Genomic DNA, 17,072 nt, shown 5'->3' with positions numbered 1-17,072 from the left:
AAATGGTGACTCACAGTGTAGGAGGTTTGACCGTTCAATCCCCTCGTTTCTCCCTGCACTAGCCAGGATAAAGGAGGGGGGGATTCTGAGAGCTCACTAGAGCGAGTGAGTTTTCTCAAATTTTGCAGCATAAAGCAATGTGGTTGCTTTACCACATGCAATGCTGCAATTTTGGGAATTGCTCCATCTAGTGACCAGCACTGGGAAATATTATAAATTAGAATCTAATTTATAATATTTCCTGACTCGTGAAAAAATTAAAAAAATTAGAACAATGTTTAATCACCTATACACTAACTGTTTAACTAAAATAAATATAAATTTTTTTCTAGCGTCACATTCCCTTTAAGGTGACGTTTTCTGCGCCCTTCTTGATCACGCTGCTGTCGACAACCAAGAAAGAAGTCTGGGAGCTATTTTGATGCCAAATCTCTCTTTTTCTTCCCAGCTTTACCATCAGATCTTTACCACAACCCTGCACCTTTATCCTGAGAGAAATCCTCCTGATAAGAACGCTCGGATGCCCTTACAAGTTGGATATGATTCATAGATCACATCATACCGGCCATTTTAGTCCAAAGTCAGGATCCTCCTCTTTTGTTGACTCCTGGGATTATTCCTAAATAATGGGAATGTAAATATAAAGTTAATTTCATCTAAGGAATTTTTCTAACTGTTTGGTGAGGAAGGATTTGTAAAGTATAAATGATCACATTCCCCAAGAAAGTTCTTGATACACAAAGTAATTAGCTGAACATGAAAAAATGATGTTGTCAGTAGACCATAAAACTCAGTTGAATTGCTGAACAAATTGAAGAACATCTCCATGTAGTCACCACGAGGTCATACATAAAGATAATTGTACATCGGTAACAGGCATATACCTGCTCCAGGCTCTTCTTCTGACCATTACAGATATATTTTACTTCTGCTTTGTGATTGGATAGATTTACATACATGTATATAAGGCGTTCCTGACATGTAGGATAGCATTCATCCGGACAAGGAACAAATCCTTCCAATATTGTAGAGATATCTCAGCAACATGGGTGAGAAGATCTGCTTCCTCCTCCTGCTATGTGTAGCGGGACCTGTGACAGGTGTACCTCTATCTCCATCATTACAGGTAAGATAACAGACTTATTTCTCTACATTAGAATAATATCCTCTCATTTGTCCTAAAAGTCTCCCTTCCGTTCCCTTTTTTTATTTGGACGACATTAGAAGACAGTAGAGCTATTTAGGTTTATTAAACTGCTATCGGCAGATTTTTGGATAGGAAGAAGAGTCTACCCTTCAGTGTCATCCCTGAGACATTTAGCACCATTCAATGGATAACACTCAAATCTGAATTATATTAAATAATAAAATCCTAATAATCTAGTATTTCATGTTGTTGATACACCAGTGTTTTGACTTGAGTTTTTGGGAGGATCTTTAATTCTTCTCTTCTACTCAAGCGTTCTTGACTTATCTTTCCAAATTTTTAACTTGTGAACAACCAGGCAATGGATTTTCTCTTATTATTTATCTCTTAGCCCTTTTTTTATTAGACTTTTGTTTATATGAATAGTTTATGATAAGGATTGTGGCACATTAAAATCCACCATGTAATTTGTAAAGAGGAAATAATTTTATCAAATCAATTTTTTTTTTGGCATAGATTACTTTCTATGACACATATATTGAAGTATTAGTAATGATTATACGTATTTCTTTTACAGCTTTCCACTCCTGGCCTAAATGAATATGGTAAGAACTTACTCACTGTTATTTGGGTTATTCTTCTATGTCTAAGCCTCCTACACTGTTTCAATTTTTCTTTAGTCTCTGGTTTTATATTTATTTAGCTAATGACCTAATGTGTAACTATAAAGATAACTGCTTATATGTAGTGATTTATACATTAGATGCGCAACGGCAGCCAAAAATTAAGAAAAAACATAAGTAGTGGAGAACAGTTAGTAAATCTCAATACTGTATATATATATATATAATGTCTGCAAGCCAAATAATCATGTTTTGAGCTGAGGACACTGCAACAGAGCTGGTGACAGAGAAGAAGTTGTGAGACTTGGTAGAAGTTATATAATGTATTTTCCTACAGAGACCATCAGTGTGATATTCATCAATGTCCAATATATATAAAAAGGGAACGGTTGAAGATAAATGTATGATACCAGATTACCACATTATATTTACAATATTTACAGAAATTAAGAATGAAGAAGAGGATCCAGGAACCTTTGGCAGGATACTTGAGGCCAATAAAGGTAACAGCATATTAATAATGTTTACCAGTAAATAGAAGTGACACATTACATATATTTTGTTTCCATGATTTGTAATCATTTCGGTGATGTCTTAAGCAAATTCCTAAAAGACATTTAATGTCCTCTTACACGGCCCGTCCTGGGTCGTAGAAACGAGTGCCGATCAATTAGACAGCTCGTTGGTAAACGCTCGTTTGATCCTTTCACAAGGTGCTAGTATGATGACAAGCGGTCGTTACTTTGTGTCATACATTATTATCATGTCGCCAGCGCGTCTCACTGTTTGCACAGGGAGATGTGCTGCCGACAACGATAATATTTAACTTTTTTAAAATGATACGATCAGCAGATGAACGATTGTTTGCCCGATTATTGACCCGTGTAAAAGGGCCTTTAGTTTAGTGTTGACCTTCTAAAATAATATACATTATTGTGCTTAACTTCCTAACTTTTCTTCCTGGTATCTAAAATACAATAGGCTTACAGGGGTTGTCCACTTGGACAATACCTACTTGTTAGAAAGGTTCCTTAAAGGAACAGTGTCACCAAAAAAATTTTTTTTATATTAGTTTGATGTTAGTGTTTTATTAAAAACTTTTGTATTTATTTGTGTGTTTGTGTGTTACTTTTTTTTATTTTTTTACTATTTCTTCCCTATGGGGGCTGCCATTTTTTTTTCCATTTCTGTATGTGTCGATTAACGACACATAGAGACATGGAATACGGCAGCTGAAGTCCCATAGTGAATGCGAACAGGGCCCGTTCCATCCACTATGGTGTACGCCGTGTGTGTGGGAACGGCGCATGCGCCACTCCCACACAGTCCAAGTTGAACTGAGCGCCACCAGAGCAGAAATTAAGCATTACACCATGCACATATGTAACAAATGTAACAAACATACAAAGTTGAGTAACTTCCTAAACGTATTGCATTGCCTGTCATGTACTGATGTTGATGCAAAGCCTTGTTAATAGCTCAGAGTTGCAATTATAATTTAGTAGGACAGATAGTTTATATTACTGTGAAGTGTCTTGTGTAAAGTCTGCAACTCCTGGACTTCAAATCACCAAAGAAATCTCTGCCCAGACACTGAACAAGCAAGTAACTTAAAGAGGCTCTGTCACCACATTATAAGTGCCCTATCTCCTACATAATGTGATCAGCGCTGTAATGTAGGTAACAGCAGTGGTTTTTTTATTTAGAAAAACGATAAATTTTCACCAAGTTATGACCTATTTTAGATTTATGCTAATGACTTTCTTAATGCCGAACTGGGCGTGTTTTTACTTTTGACCAAGTAGGCGTTGCCGAGAGGAGTGTATGACGCTGACCAATCAGTGACCAATGAGCATCATACACTTCTCTCCATTCATTTACTCTGCACATAGTGATCTTGCTAGATCATGATGTGCAGTCACATACACACACATTAATGTTACTGAAGTGTCTTACAGTGAATAGACATCACCTCCAGCCAGGACGCAATGTCTATTCACAATCCTGACACTTCGGTAACGTTTGTGTGGGACTTACAGCACAGCGAGCGTGATCTCACTGTAAGCTGTCATTTATAGCGTAATCTCGCGAGATCACGCTTGCTGTGCTGTAAGTCCCACACAAACGTTACCGAAGTGTCAAGATTGTGAATAGACATCACGTCCTGGCTGGAGGTGATGTCTATTTACTGTCAAGACACTTTAGTAACGTTAATGTGTGAGTATGTGACTGCACATAGAGAACAACGCAGGATCACTACGTGCAGAGTAAATGAGTGGAGAGAAGTGTATGATGCTGATTGGTCAGCGTCATACACTTCTCTTTACAATGCCCACTTGGTTAAAAATACAGTTAGGCATTAAGAAAGTTATTAGCATAAAGCTTAAATAGCTCATAACTATGTGAAAATAGATTGGTTTTATAAATAAAAACCACTGCTGCTAGCTACATTACAGCGCCAATCACTTTATGTAGAAGATAGGGCACTTATAATTTGGTGACAGAGCCTTAAGATTACTCCAGTTATGTAGATTGTAGGATAGTCTCTCAATGTATACATGCACCATCATATAATATTAACCCAAACAATATGGTGATAACTGGACCTTACTGAGAACACATTGAGGAAACATCTGTGTATAGAGTGGTCTATAAACCTCATACACATAATGGAATAGGATATAAAGCAGTATTATACAAAGTAAATTAATTCTAAATTATTCATCATTCCTCATAAGTCAAAGTTTACGTCCAAAAATTTGTTCCTTTGTCTCTATGTTGTCCATTGTCAATTGTAGATGACATGTTATATATCTAATTATTCATATTGATTTTACTGTTTTCTTCATTTAGAAATCACCAGGGCTGTAAAAGAAGGAGACATATTGATACAAATAGGACGCAGCGCTATAAAATGTAGAGAATGCCTGTGGCCAAAATCATCGGATGGGACTGTCATTGTGCCCTACACTCTTTCCTCTGATTATAGTGAGTGTTTTATTACTTATACCTAAGGTGGCCATGATAACTGTGCTACAATACATTCATTATCTGTTCTTTTATCCTCAGGTGATTGGCAGCGCAACTTGATTAAGACTTCCATGGGGGAATTTGAAACCCTTACCTGTGTGAGGTTTGTGCCTCGGACAGCAGAGAATGACTTCCTCAACATTGCGTCTTCAGGCGGGTAGGTTCTACTATTTAAGATTTGTCAAATTTCTTACATTAGATCATGCAGAATATTATAATTTATCATTATAGGTCTGAAATCAAGTGAACCTATGGATCTTCTTTCTCTTCTACTAATTTTTTGGGAGAATTCCTATTTGTATGAGACTTGGTAGTCATGAATCCCCTATGTAGTCTTATTATTTGACTATATAAGTTCAGAACATTCTGATAATAAGAACTTAAAGGTATTGTCTAGTTTATAAAACCCATTTACATATACACTAGAAGGGAATCTGAGTTGAATGGGTGTGGGTCAGAATATTCATCTATGATCCAGAGCGCAGAGCAGTTACAAATAGCGCCACTTGCTCTGTAGGACCTTTCCTACATTACACAGTCAACCCACTGATTTGAATGGATGTGGTGTAATGCTTGATTTCCCCGGTGGTGGTGCTGCAGAGACACTTACTTCCAGGTTCCTGATAGCTGGGGTCCAAGCGGGGAAACACTTTGTAATCTGTTTATTGTCAAGGAAATCTTTTTACACATAGGTATTGTCCAAATGGAACATCCTCTTAAAGGAAAGGTGTCATAAATAGTTTTTTATACTATTGCTTTTAATGTAATATTTCCAAACATTTTATTAAATTGTGTTCTCATGTTTTACTTTTTTATGTTTTCTGACTTCTCTATGGGGGCTGCCATTTTTTTTCATCTCTGTATGTGTCGATTAACGACACATACAGAGATGGAATACGGCACATACAACTGCATAGAGAATGCGAAAGGGAGCCGTTCCAATCGCAGTTGCATGCGTCATCTGTGTGGGAACGGTGCATGCACCGCTCCAACACAGACCAAAACAAAGCTCATTCGTAGAGCAAAATCCGGCGCCATTTTCATGTGGACATAAAGCCGCTGCCAGAAAGTAAGATAACAACTTCCGGCCGCGGCTTCCGGCCATATGTTCAATGAAGCGAAGGCGCAAGGAAGAAGAGCGTAGACCAGTAGAGGCGGCAGCAGGAGCAAGTAATTTATGTTTGTGTGTATTATGTTCGTGTGTATTATGTTCATGTATTACTGTCTGCTGAGCCCTGTATCTAATCCTCCTCCACTGTGCGGTTGCTCAGAAAATGGCGGCACACAGTGTAGGAGGTTTGAATACATTCAAACCCCTCCCTCTCCTGGCACTAGCCAGAAGGAGGGAGGGGAGATTGTGTGAGGACACTAGAGAGAGTGTGTCCAACCCAAATTTGCAGCATAAATCAATGAGGTTGCTTTACCACAGGGGTCTCAAACTCGGCCGGGTAAGTGGGCCACATATAGAAAAAATGGGAAGTTGACGGGCCGCATTACTTTCAAATTTGATACAATACCAAATTATTGTTAATCAATTAGTTATTTGATCTACTATAACAGTATATTACTATAATAATACTACATTACTATAATAATACCGCTAGGTTTAAAATTTGAGATATTTCTCCACGTGCTTATTTTAACAATCCAGTTTTCTACTTTAAGTGTCGCTAAATGCAGTCCGGCGACTCTGTTAGCAGTGTTTGGCAGACACACATGTCAAGATTAGGCAGCCCCTTTTTAGATAGTGCCACAGTGCCCTCAGTGAATGCAGCCACAGTGCCCTCTGTGGATGCTGCCACAGTGTCCTCTGTAGATGCTGCCACATTGCCATCTGTAGATGCTGCCACAGTGCCCTCTGTAGATGCTGCCACAGTGCCCTCTGTAGATGCTGCCACAGAGTCCTCTGTTGATGCTGCCACAGTGCCCTCTGCAGATAATGCCACAGTGCCCTCTGTGGATAATGCCACAGTGCCCTCTGTAGATAATGCCACAGTGTCCTCTGCAGATAATGCCACAGTGCCCTCTGTAGATAATGCAACACACCCCTAGATAATGCCACAGTGTCCTCTGTACATGCTGCCACAGTGTCGTCTGTACATACTGCCACAGTGTCCTCTGTAGATGCTGCCACAGTGCCCTCTGTAGATGCTGCCACAGAGTCCTCTGTAGATGCTGCCACAGTGCCCTCTGCAGGTAATGTCACAGTGCCCTCTGTAGATAATGCCACAGTGCCCTCTGTAGATAATGCCACAGTGCCCTGTGTAGATAATGCCACAGTGCCCTCTCTAGATTATGCAAAACACCCCTAGATAATGACACAGTGTCCTCTGTACATACTGCCACAGTGCCCTCTGTAGATGCTGCCACGGTGCCCTCTGTAGATGCTGCCACAGTGCCCTCCATAGATGCCACAGTGCCCTCCGCAGATGCCTCCACAGAGCCCTCTGCAGATGCTGCCACAGAGCCCTCTGCAGATGCTGCCACAGTGCCCTCCACAGATGCTGCCACAGTGCCCTCTGCAGATAATGCCACACACACCCCAAGTAGATAGCTCCATTGGGGCTCCCTCTAGAAGTGGAATTCCCAGCAAGAGCGTTGCCGACACTTTGGCTGGGGATTCCTCTACTGTTGGAGCCCCTGACGTTACTGTCCATACACAGTGACGTCAGGGGATCCTCCTGGACCGGAATGTGATATCAGGGGCAACCCCAGAGCCGGAGTCCCGGAGCAGAGGACTAGTATAGGCTCTGCGCCGGAACTTTAAGGAAGCCATTAACATCAATGTCCATATATGGACAGTGATGTCAGGGGGTTGCCCAGAGCTGGAGTCCAGGAGTAGAGCCGCTTCTAGCACTCTGCCTGGGATTCCAGCTCTGCTCCTGACATCACTGTCCATATATGGATATGGATGTCAGGGGCAACTCCAGAGCTGGAGTCCCAGGCAAAGCGCTAATAGGCTCTTCCTGGGACTTCAGCTGTGCTCCTGACATCACTGGGACTACTGCTCTGGGGAAGCCCCTGACATCACTGTCGATGTATGGACAGCGATGTTAGAGGCTTCCCGAAAGTCCCAGAGCAGAGCCTATACTAGCGCTCTGCCCGGGACTCCGCTCTGGAGAAGACCCTGACACACTGTTAATATGTGGACAGCGATTTCAGGGAGTTCCACAGAGTCCCGGAGCAGAGCCGATACAAGCGCTCTGCCCGGGACTCCACTCTGGGGAAGACCCTGACAGACTGTCAATATATGGACAGCGATGTCAGGGAATTCCACAGAGTTCCGGAGCAGAGCCGATACTAGAGCTCTGCCCGGGACTCCGTTCTGGGGAAGACCCTGACACACTGTCCATATATGGACAGCGATGTCAGGGAATTCCACAGAGTCCCGGAGCAGAGCCTATACTAGCGCTCTGCACAGGACTCCGGCTATGGGGAAGCCCAGGGTATTCCAGAGTCCCAGAGCAGAGTCTATACTAGCGGCTGTGTGTACCGCGGGCCGCAGATCACAGCCCCTGGGGCCACATGCGGCCCAGGGGCCGCGTGCTTGAGACCCCTGCTTTACCACATTGACCATGCTGCAATTTTGGGAACTGCTCCTTCTAGTGGCCAGCACAAGGAAATGTTATAAATTAGAATCTAATTGATAATATTTCCTGACTTGTGAAAAAATTAAAAAAATTAAAACAATGTGTAATCACTTAAATAATAATTGTTTAACTGAAAAAAAATAAAAAAAAATTCTAGCAACACATTCCCTTTAAAGATCATTTGTCTTATGACAGTAGAATGCAGATATCTTTGGCATTCTGTATTCTCCTTCTGTCTATGGACTTATAGTCTATCCATTGACTTGTTATCATACAATAGTCAGTGTCTCCTGACAGTTCTTGTTGAAAGCTGAGGGCAATCACATTCTTTACTAAGTCAAGAGCCTAATATTAAATCTCTACTACTTGTGAAGTTTAACCTACACATTATGATCCTGACATGTTATTATCATTAAAAATATCTGTCTATCTAACTAAAACATTAAAGGGGTTGTCCACTTAGGACTATCCTTGTTCATATACCAGTATTATGGAATATGGATGTCATATGAATATACAGGGTGGGCCATTTATATGGATACACCTAAATAAAATGGGAATGGTTGGTGATATTAACTTCCTGTTTGTGGCACATTAGTATATGGGAGGGGGGAAACTTTTCAAGCTAGGTGTTGACCATGGCGGCCATTTTGAAGTCGGCCATTTTGTATCCAACTTTAGTTTTTTCAATGGGAAGAGGGTCATGTGACACATCAAACTTATCGAGAATTTCACAAGAAAAACAATGGTGTGCTTGGTTTTAATGTTACTTTATTCTTTCATGAGTTATTTACAAGCTTCTCTTTGTTTACAGCCATTGACATGTCGCAGAGGTTAACACATGAGGAGCGGATAGAAATTGTGTTGATGTCTGGTCAATGCAGTACCTGGGTCATTGCAGCAGATTTCAATGCAAGACACCCTACGAGACCACCCATCTCCCATGCTACAGGTTGAAAACTGCTTGCCAAGTTTCGTGAAACTGGTTCAGTGTTGGATTTGCCCAAATGTGGACGCATGAAAACTGTCACTAATGAAGAAACATCAGTGGCTGTCCTAGCTTCATTCAGCAAGAGCCCACAGCGTAGCACTCGCCGCATGTCACTGGAGAGTGGCATCAGTCTAAACATCCCTTCGGCGGATATTAGCTACTCACAAATGGCACCCTTACAAACTCCAGCTGCTGCAGCATCTCAACGAGGATGACCCAGATCGGCGCACTGAATTTGCAGAATGGGCAAAACAAAAATTGGATCAGGACCCTCAGTTTACACAGAACATTTTGTTCAGTGATGAGGCAATCTTTTATGTGAATTGTGAAGTTAACAAACAAAACCACCGCTATTGGTCTGACACTAACCCACATTGGATAGATCCCTCCAAGACTGTTGGAACACAAAAATTTATGGTATGGTGTGGTATATGGGGTACAAAGATAGTGGGGCCATTCTTCATCAATGGAAACCTCAAGGCCACGGAATATCTGAAATTGCTACATGATGATGTGTTTCCCTCTTTATGCACTGAAGCTGGCACGTTCCCTGAGTTTTTCCAGCAAGATGGTGCACCACCACATAATGGGTGTCAGGTCCGAGCATTCCTAGATGAACAGTTTCCTGGAAAGTGGATTGGTCGTCGTGGGCCAGTTGAATGGCCCCCTAGGTCTCCCGATCTGACCCCCTTAGACTTTTATCTTTGGGGTCATCTGAAGGCAATTGTCTATGCTGTGAAGATACGAGATGTGAAGCAACTGAAACTACGGATACTGGAAGCCTGTGCTAGCATTTCTTCTGTGGTGTTGCTATCAGTGTGTGAAGAGTGGGAGAAGAGGGTTGCATTGACAATCCAACACAATGGGCAGCACTTTGAACACATTTTATAAGTGGTCATAAACTTGTAAATAACTCATGAAAGAATAAAGTAACGTTAAAACCAAGCACACCATTGTTTTTCTTGTGAAATTCTCGATAAGTTTGATGTGTCACATGACCCTCTTCCCATTGAAAAAACTAAAGTTGGATACAAAATAACCAACTTCAAAATGGCCACCATGGTCAACACCCAGCTTGAAAAGTTTCCCCCGTCCCATATACTAATGTGCCACAAACAGGAATTTAATATCACCAACCATTCCCATTTTATTTAGGTGTATCCATATAAATGGCCCTCCCTGTATTTTCTACTCTATACCCCTCTCTGTGATCAGAAGCAAGAGTCATACAAAGATTAACTCCGACTCTGACAGACCCAATGTGACCATGTATTAGTGATTACCTATGTCTCTTCTATTATATTACCGGCTTTATTCCTTATATATTATGATTAATTTCCCCTAATGTGTAATAAATGTTATTTCCTATATATATTCAGGTGTTCATCATCTGTGGGACGAGAAGGTGGTGATCAGTTTGTTGGAGTAGATATAAATGGTTGTATGTACAGAGGAATTATACAACATGAGCTCGACCACGGCCTGGGCTTCTACCATGAACATAAGAGAAGTGACCGGGATGAGTATGTCACCATCATGTATGAAAATATTTCACCAGGTAATGCCCTCACCATAAATACATAAGTAATTCCTTCCATGATACATTTTATATTGTTCTTATTACAACAATGAAACTAACAATAGAGATTTCTTGTCTTAAAGATGACACTGGAAACTTTAACAAGGCAGACACTAATAATCTTGGTCTGCCGTATGACTATGGATCAGTGATGCATTATAACAAGTAAGTTCATTTTTTACTGTAAATGGTAATAACAAAGGCTTATATAAAGTCAAAAGTCATAATAAAATTCTGGAAAAGTCAGTTCTATGATGTATCGTTCTGTCACAATCTCATGTTTCGTGCTTTATCATTGTCTCATGTATCCAACAGGTATGCATTGACTATTAATCCAGGAGAGCCCACCATTGTGCCCAAGCCGGACCCAAACGTCCCAATTGGACAAAGAGATGGACTGAGTGTTCTAGATGTCGCTAAAATTAACCGTCTGTATAAATGCAGTAAGTTCCTGCAGGTCTAGAGTCTTCAAAGAGTTGTATCCAAGATCTATGACCTTTATACCATAGAACCATAAGGGATCAATAAATAAATTTTGTTACATATGAACAGTCATTGACGTATATTCTTTTTATTTATTTAGAGGTTTGCGCTAATTTGCTTAATAACAATAATGGAAGTCTGACCTCAGCCAATTACCCATCAGCCTACCCAAATAATGCCAACTGTGTTTGGTTGATAAGAACACCATCGGAACAGGTACAGAAATGAAGAAGCAGAAATATTGTCATAGAGCCAAAGTTTTATGTTTTTTGTTTTTCACCAGAATCCATTGGAACATTGTTTTATACATATATATATTGTATTATTTAAGGGGGATTACTGTGGATTATCCCCTCATCGGTATTATTCACACAGACTAATCCTATAACAATATTTATATTCATATCTATACTTCTATCGGAGTTCCTATGTCATCACAGGGATATTTTTTAATCCTATGTCATCCAATGTGATTACTTTAAACCAATCTCGATTGGTTTTTCTGTATTTGAGGTTGATGTTCAGTACTGACTCTTCCAATATTTGTCTTGCTCATGGTTCTCAAGATAAAACAGAGATCAGGTCAATGTCACACATCTATACTAGAGTTAAGTCGCTCTAGGGGTCTCTAATATTTTCACTTTTTCTTTACTACCGTCATTGGTGCTTCATTCTGCTGACTTGACAGCTAACATTTATATATTTCTTTTATTTTTAGGTTGCACTGAAATTTATGGCATTTGATGTTGAGTCATCTCCTAATTGTATATCTGACTATATAAAGATTTATGATGGTCCCACTAAGAAATCTCCTCTGTTGTTGGACAGAACTTGTGGATCCGAATTGATCCCTCCAATTATTGCCTCAACTAGCCAGTTACTATTGGAATTTTCCAGTGACAGCAGTGTTACCAGGGTTGGCTTCAGTGCTTCATACAGCTCAGGTACAGTATTAGATTCTAATTTTTGTATTATAATTTTATATATTGAGATTGTATGTAGTCCAGTTCCAATACCTAAAAACACTTTGTCGCTTGTTTAGTAATGCCCTATCTCCTCGCTAATCTTATAGGCGCTGTCACACTGATAATACTAGTAAAAATTGTGTCCTAAAACGTTTATTATTTTAAAAGTTCTGAGCTTTTTTCTTGATATGCAATTGAGACTTTATTAGACTAGTGGGAGGTAACAGCAGCGAATCTCCTGAGGTGGAGCCTCTTCACAGCCTCTGACACTGTCCTATCAGCATGAAGCTACTTCACACAGTGTCAGAGACTGAGGCTGGAGGGAAGGGGGATCAGTTCAAACAGCCATATCTCGGGCTGTGGCCCAACTAGAACAGCGGTTCTGGTGGCATATGAAAGAGGAAATTCTAATCTAGCTGTGAAACAACCGGAGATATCTCCAGTTGAAAACACAGTCGGGAATGGTTCTGTATACTATATGATCACACTGTGTTGCTGGGCATGGAAGTGGGAGAAGCTGTATGCTGATTGGACAGCGTCATACAGAAAAGATTACACCGCCGAGAGTGAAAAGAAAGAGTCATCTCCTATTTGGCTATTAGAGTCACATTAGACTATTTAGAAAAATGCTCAGAACTTTGCAAATAATAATTTAAAAAACAAAACAAATCACACAGTAGTTATCAGCAGCAAAGCACCTATAAGATTAGTTAAGAGATTGGGAATTGGTATATTGGTGACAAAGCATCTTTAAAGGTTTTACAGGAGTTTATATTGATGACCTCTTCTTAGGCTAGTGTAATCAATTATGAATAGTGGGAGTATGACCTCAAGGACCTTCCACTTGTCAGCAGAACATAATGAAAGAAGAAAAGTGGTGTGGCGTCATAATTTCATAAAGATCAATATATATTTGTCAACTTTTGACAAAACTATGTATTGGAAACAAGGCTAGGTCTAACCTGATGTATTTTTTCTGGATATGACAGATTCATCAACAGGGCAAGTGTCCTGTTCATAAATGTGGCACATTATGCCCTTGGGGAAGAGAATGGCACACCATTTATACATTGTGCAATTATGAATAAGTCTTCTCCATTGTGTATACCTTTTATAAATTGATTTCTTGCTTCCAAAAACATTCTCTCAGTATGTGGTGGAAAATTCTATACACCAGACAAAAACATTACATCCCTTGGTTATCCCAATGCCTATCCTCCAAACTTGAACTGTGTCTACACAATCACAGCTCCTGTTGGATACAGGGTAAGATTATTTTAAGATTGTCTATAAAGCACAAAAATAATTCTGGATTTTCCCCTTAATTTCATGCCCTAGAAATATTTTCCCTACAACGTTGACATATTATATTGCTCCAGATATCAATCTCAGATACAACATATAGTGTCTAAAAATCTATCTATCTATCTATCTATCTATCTATCTATCTATCTATCTATCTATCTATCTATCTATCTATCTATCTATCTATCTATCTATCTATCTATCTTATGGCTTATTGATAATTTATATATTATAGAGTCATCCGGTATTCTTTATTACAATTGTGTTACCTTGGATAATTACAATGTATGATTCTGATCTTTACAGGTTTCCCTGAGTGTTAATAATTTCCAGTTGGAAAATATTAGATTCTGCAAAAATGACTATTTAAAGACGTCGGACGGGTCCATAGAAAGGGGGCCATTCTGTGGTGATAACAAAATCCCTACAATCACCTCTACTGGGAATACCCTGGTGCTGACATTTGTTAGTGATAGCAGTGTCCAGAAGAGAGGGTTCCAGGCGTCATATATATTCAGTGAGTATTACAGTCTCATCTATATATCTTCTTTACATACATAGCACATATACTGTTTATCTCCCAAGTGAAGCAGACATACAACTATTAATGAAGAATTAATTCCACTGCCACAGTCAACCTGTATCCTCCAGTAAAGACCTTGACACGGGTCAGATAGGCAGGGGCCGACATGCAACAAACTTTACACAGAAGAAACACGAGTCCGACAAGTAGAAGCTTTTATGACAACTTATTCTTCTAGAAAACACAAGTTACCAACGATTGTTATTATGGCTCTTTATACCATTAAGGGTTTGGATTATAGACTTTTACAAAAGGCCAATTATACATCACATCACAATGATATTTACAGCTGAGGACCCCAATATTTGGATTCTAACTTTGACTTTTATGTAGACATGTCCTATTATTAACAACCATCTTTGCATTGGCATCAATGAGAGTAATGGAAACTTATGAATTCTCTCTGTTGATTGGTCAATAATCAATTGAAGTCTATACTTTTAAAACTTATTTAGATTTTAGAAACTAAGTGGACAAAATATATTTATGACATTTTTTGATATGTATTTGTACAAGTAATTTAAGGGGTTGTCCATTTTGAACAATAATTTTTCGTTAGAAGTGTCTCCTGTTGATAGGAAAATCATAGAATATCCCATTGTTAGTTCCTCTGTATTAAAGGGAGCAGCAAGTGTTCAATTACCCTACAGCACCACCGCAGGGGAAATGGAGCATTACACATTGAAGATCGTTAGGCTGTCCATGCAATGTATAGAAGTGCTAGGTCCTCCAGGCTGAGAGACACTATAAAGCTTTCAATTCACTTATAATAGGTTGTTCCTCTGACTGCTAATCCTCCTGACTCCTCCATACACATGCACGCTTGGCTCAACTATTGATCATAACAAGGAATAAAATATATAGATTTGTACAGATTTGGTTTTCTAATGAATCTTTTTTCTCTTTTTTCTACAGTTTAACTTGAGATCACTGCACACTGGAATACAATACAATTCTAACAATTCATTCTGGAAATGACTTATCATTACCGAAGATTATTCCATTAAATGTTCTTTATTTTACTTTAGCAAATTGTTGTTCAGATTAGAGGAATAAAGTTTCCTATTTCATTATATAAAATATTATGTTCCATATTCAATTATTTTGAATGCATGAATATGTATCTGATAATTTGAAAGCATTTGAACAATGTCTGTCATGTCTGTAGAATTTCTAATTATATATAGATATGAGATAGATAGATAGATAGATAGATAGATAGATAGATAGATAGATAGATAGATATGAGATGATATTAGCGCACATTTTGATCAAACTGTGTTAGCCCACCTGCCATGACAAGGCGAACTTTATGAGGTGGGTCTCTACGCTCACAGGCGGTTTTTCTCCTGTATACATGTTTTGTTTTTTCATTTTCTTGGAATGTGCTGATCAAACTTTCTTGTTTGTTGTGTACTACATATATGTGGGGGCAGTGACTACCTCAATTTTTTGATATTGCACTCCTATCATTCTGACCTGGGTGATTTTAATTAGTCTAATGCTGTTTGCTACCATCCCCAAGTATATGTGACAGGTGGGCTCACACAATTTGATCAAAATGTGTGCTATGAACCTTTATTTATATATAGTGTATAGGTGGCATTGGTGTCCGCAGACTGCTGTCGCCATTTTCTTATGTGATGTATTGTTCTCAGTCACAGGCACTCTTGCACCTGTATACATGTGCTTTTCATTTTGATAGATAGGTAGATAGATAGATAGATAGTCGTCCAAGAATAGGCAGCACTCCAAGTAATAGTGAAAAAATTGCCTTTTTATTAGCCCTTGTGCAACGTTTCGGCTCTACATATGGAGCCTTTTTCAAGCATACAAACAGTGCATAAACAAGTGAAATATATGGAGACCGGACAATTGATATCATTAACAAGTGATTAACATAAAATTAAAAATAGACAAAAATACAGTAGTAATACTTGTGATAAAATATGCAAATATACAGCATCGTGACAAGAGACACATAGTCATCCTCATGCAAATTAAAAACACTGTGTACATTAGAACGTATGTGCTAATTAGTGAGCATAATAATAAATACTCACATGTGTAAATGATGTGTAAGATTAAAAACAATCACCATGTGATACCTTGGGTCCATGCTCCAGTATGTATTTCCGGCACCTTGGAAAATAAACGGCGCTATACTATGACGTATATCTGTAATTCTAAAGCGCTATTCCGCGCATGTGCATAATAAATTTGATGCCAGCAGTGGCCATTTTGGTACAGGAATCTAAGTCTATGTAATTGTGTCGATTAATGTAACGACTTGATTGTAATAATAAAATCATATTACTATTTCTCTAGATTACAAATATGAATGTATATATAAATCTAAAAGACTATATTATATGAAATATAAAGCGCTTTTCTGCGCATGCGTGTAATGATTTTGATGCCAACAGTGGCCATTTTTATAAAGAAAACTTTGACTTCGGTTATTTGTGCTGTATCATGCAGCACATGCCGGCTATATTTCTCGTAACGATCTACTTCGGACCATAGAGAAGTGTAATTAGTTGTCTTAATAAAAATAGAATACATTGCATAATTAATCTAATTATATAAAAAGATGACAAGTCCCTTGTGATTGGAATGAATATAAGAAAGTTAGTATTTCTGTTCAAAGAATCTAGTGCATAAGTGAAACATCAGTCCACTTTAGTTAAGAAACGCTAATTTAACGCATTATGTGTATAGTGGCCAAGAGGAATCACTTATAGATCTCAAAGATAAGAATAAAATGACAAAAAAA

General features: G+C 38.9%; 1 protein-coding gene across 1 annotated transcript; it reads left to right on the top strand.

Moving 5' to 3' along the window:
• Positions 1-1,045: 1,045 nt before the first annotated feature.
• Positions 1,046-15,216, top strand: LOC142664390 (embryonic protein UVS.2-like). Its single transcript, XM_075843461.1, has 13 exons — positions 1,046-1,126; positions 1,725-1,752; positions 2,214-2,292; positions 4,634-4,758; positions 4,840-4,957; positions 10,761-10,939; positions 11,044-11,125; positions 11,276-11,403; positions 11,544-11,659; positions 12,162-12,387; positions 13,559-13,674; positions 14,020-14,230; positions 15,212-15,216. The coding sequence occupies exons 1-13, from the start codon at positions 1,046-1,048 to the stop codon at positions 15,214-15,216; spliced, it is 1,494 nt and encodes a 497-aa protein (XP_075699576.1).
• The last annotated feature ends 1,856 nt before the right edge of the window (positions 15,217-17,072 follow it).

The sequence above is a fragment of the Rhinoderma darwinii genome, chromosome 12 (assembly GCF_050947455.1).
Source record: "Rhinoderma darwinii isolate aRhiDar2 chromosome 12, aRhiDar2.hap1, whole genome shotgun sequence".
Classification (NCBI taxonomy): Eukaryota; Metazoa; Chordata; class Amphibia; order Anura; family Rhinodermatidae; genus Rhinoderma; species Rhinoderma darwinii.
Note: the sequence above shows the minus strand (reverse complement) of the source record. Positions and strands in the feature narration are given on the sequence as shown.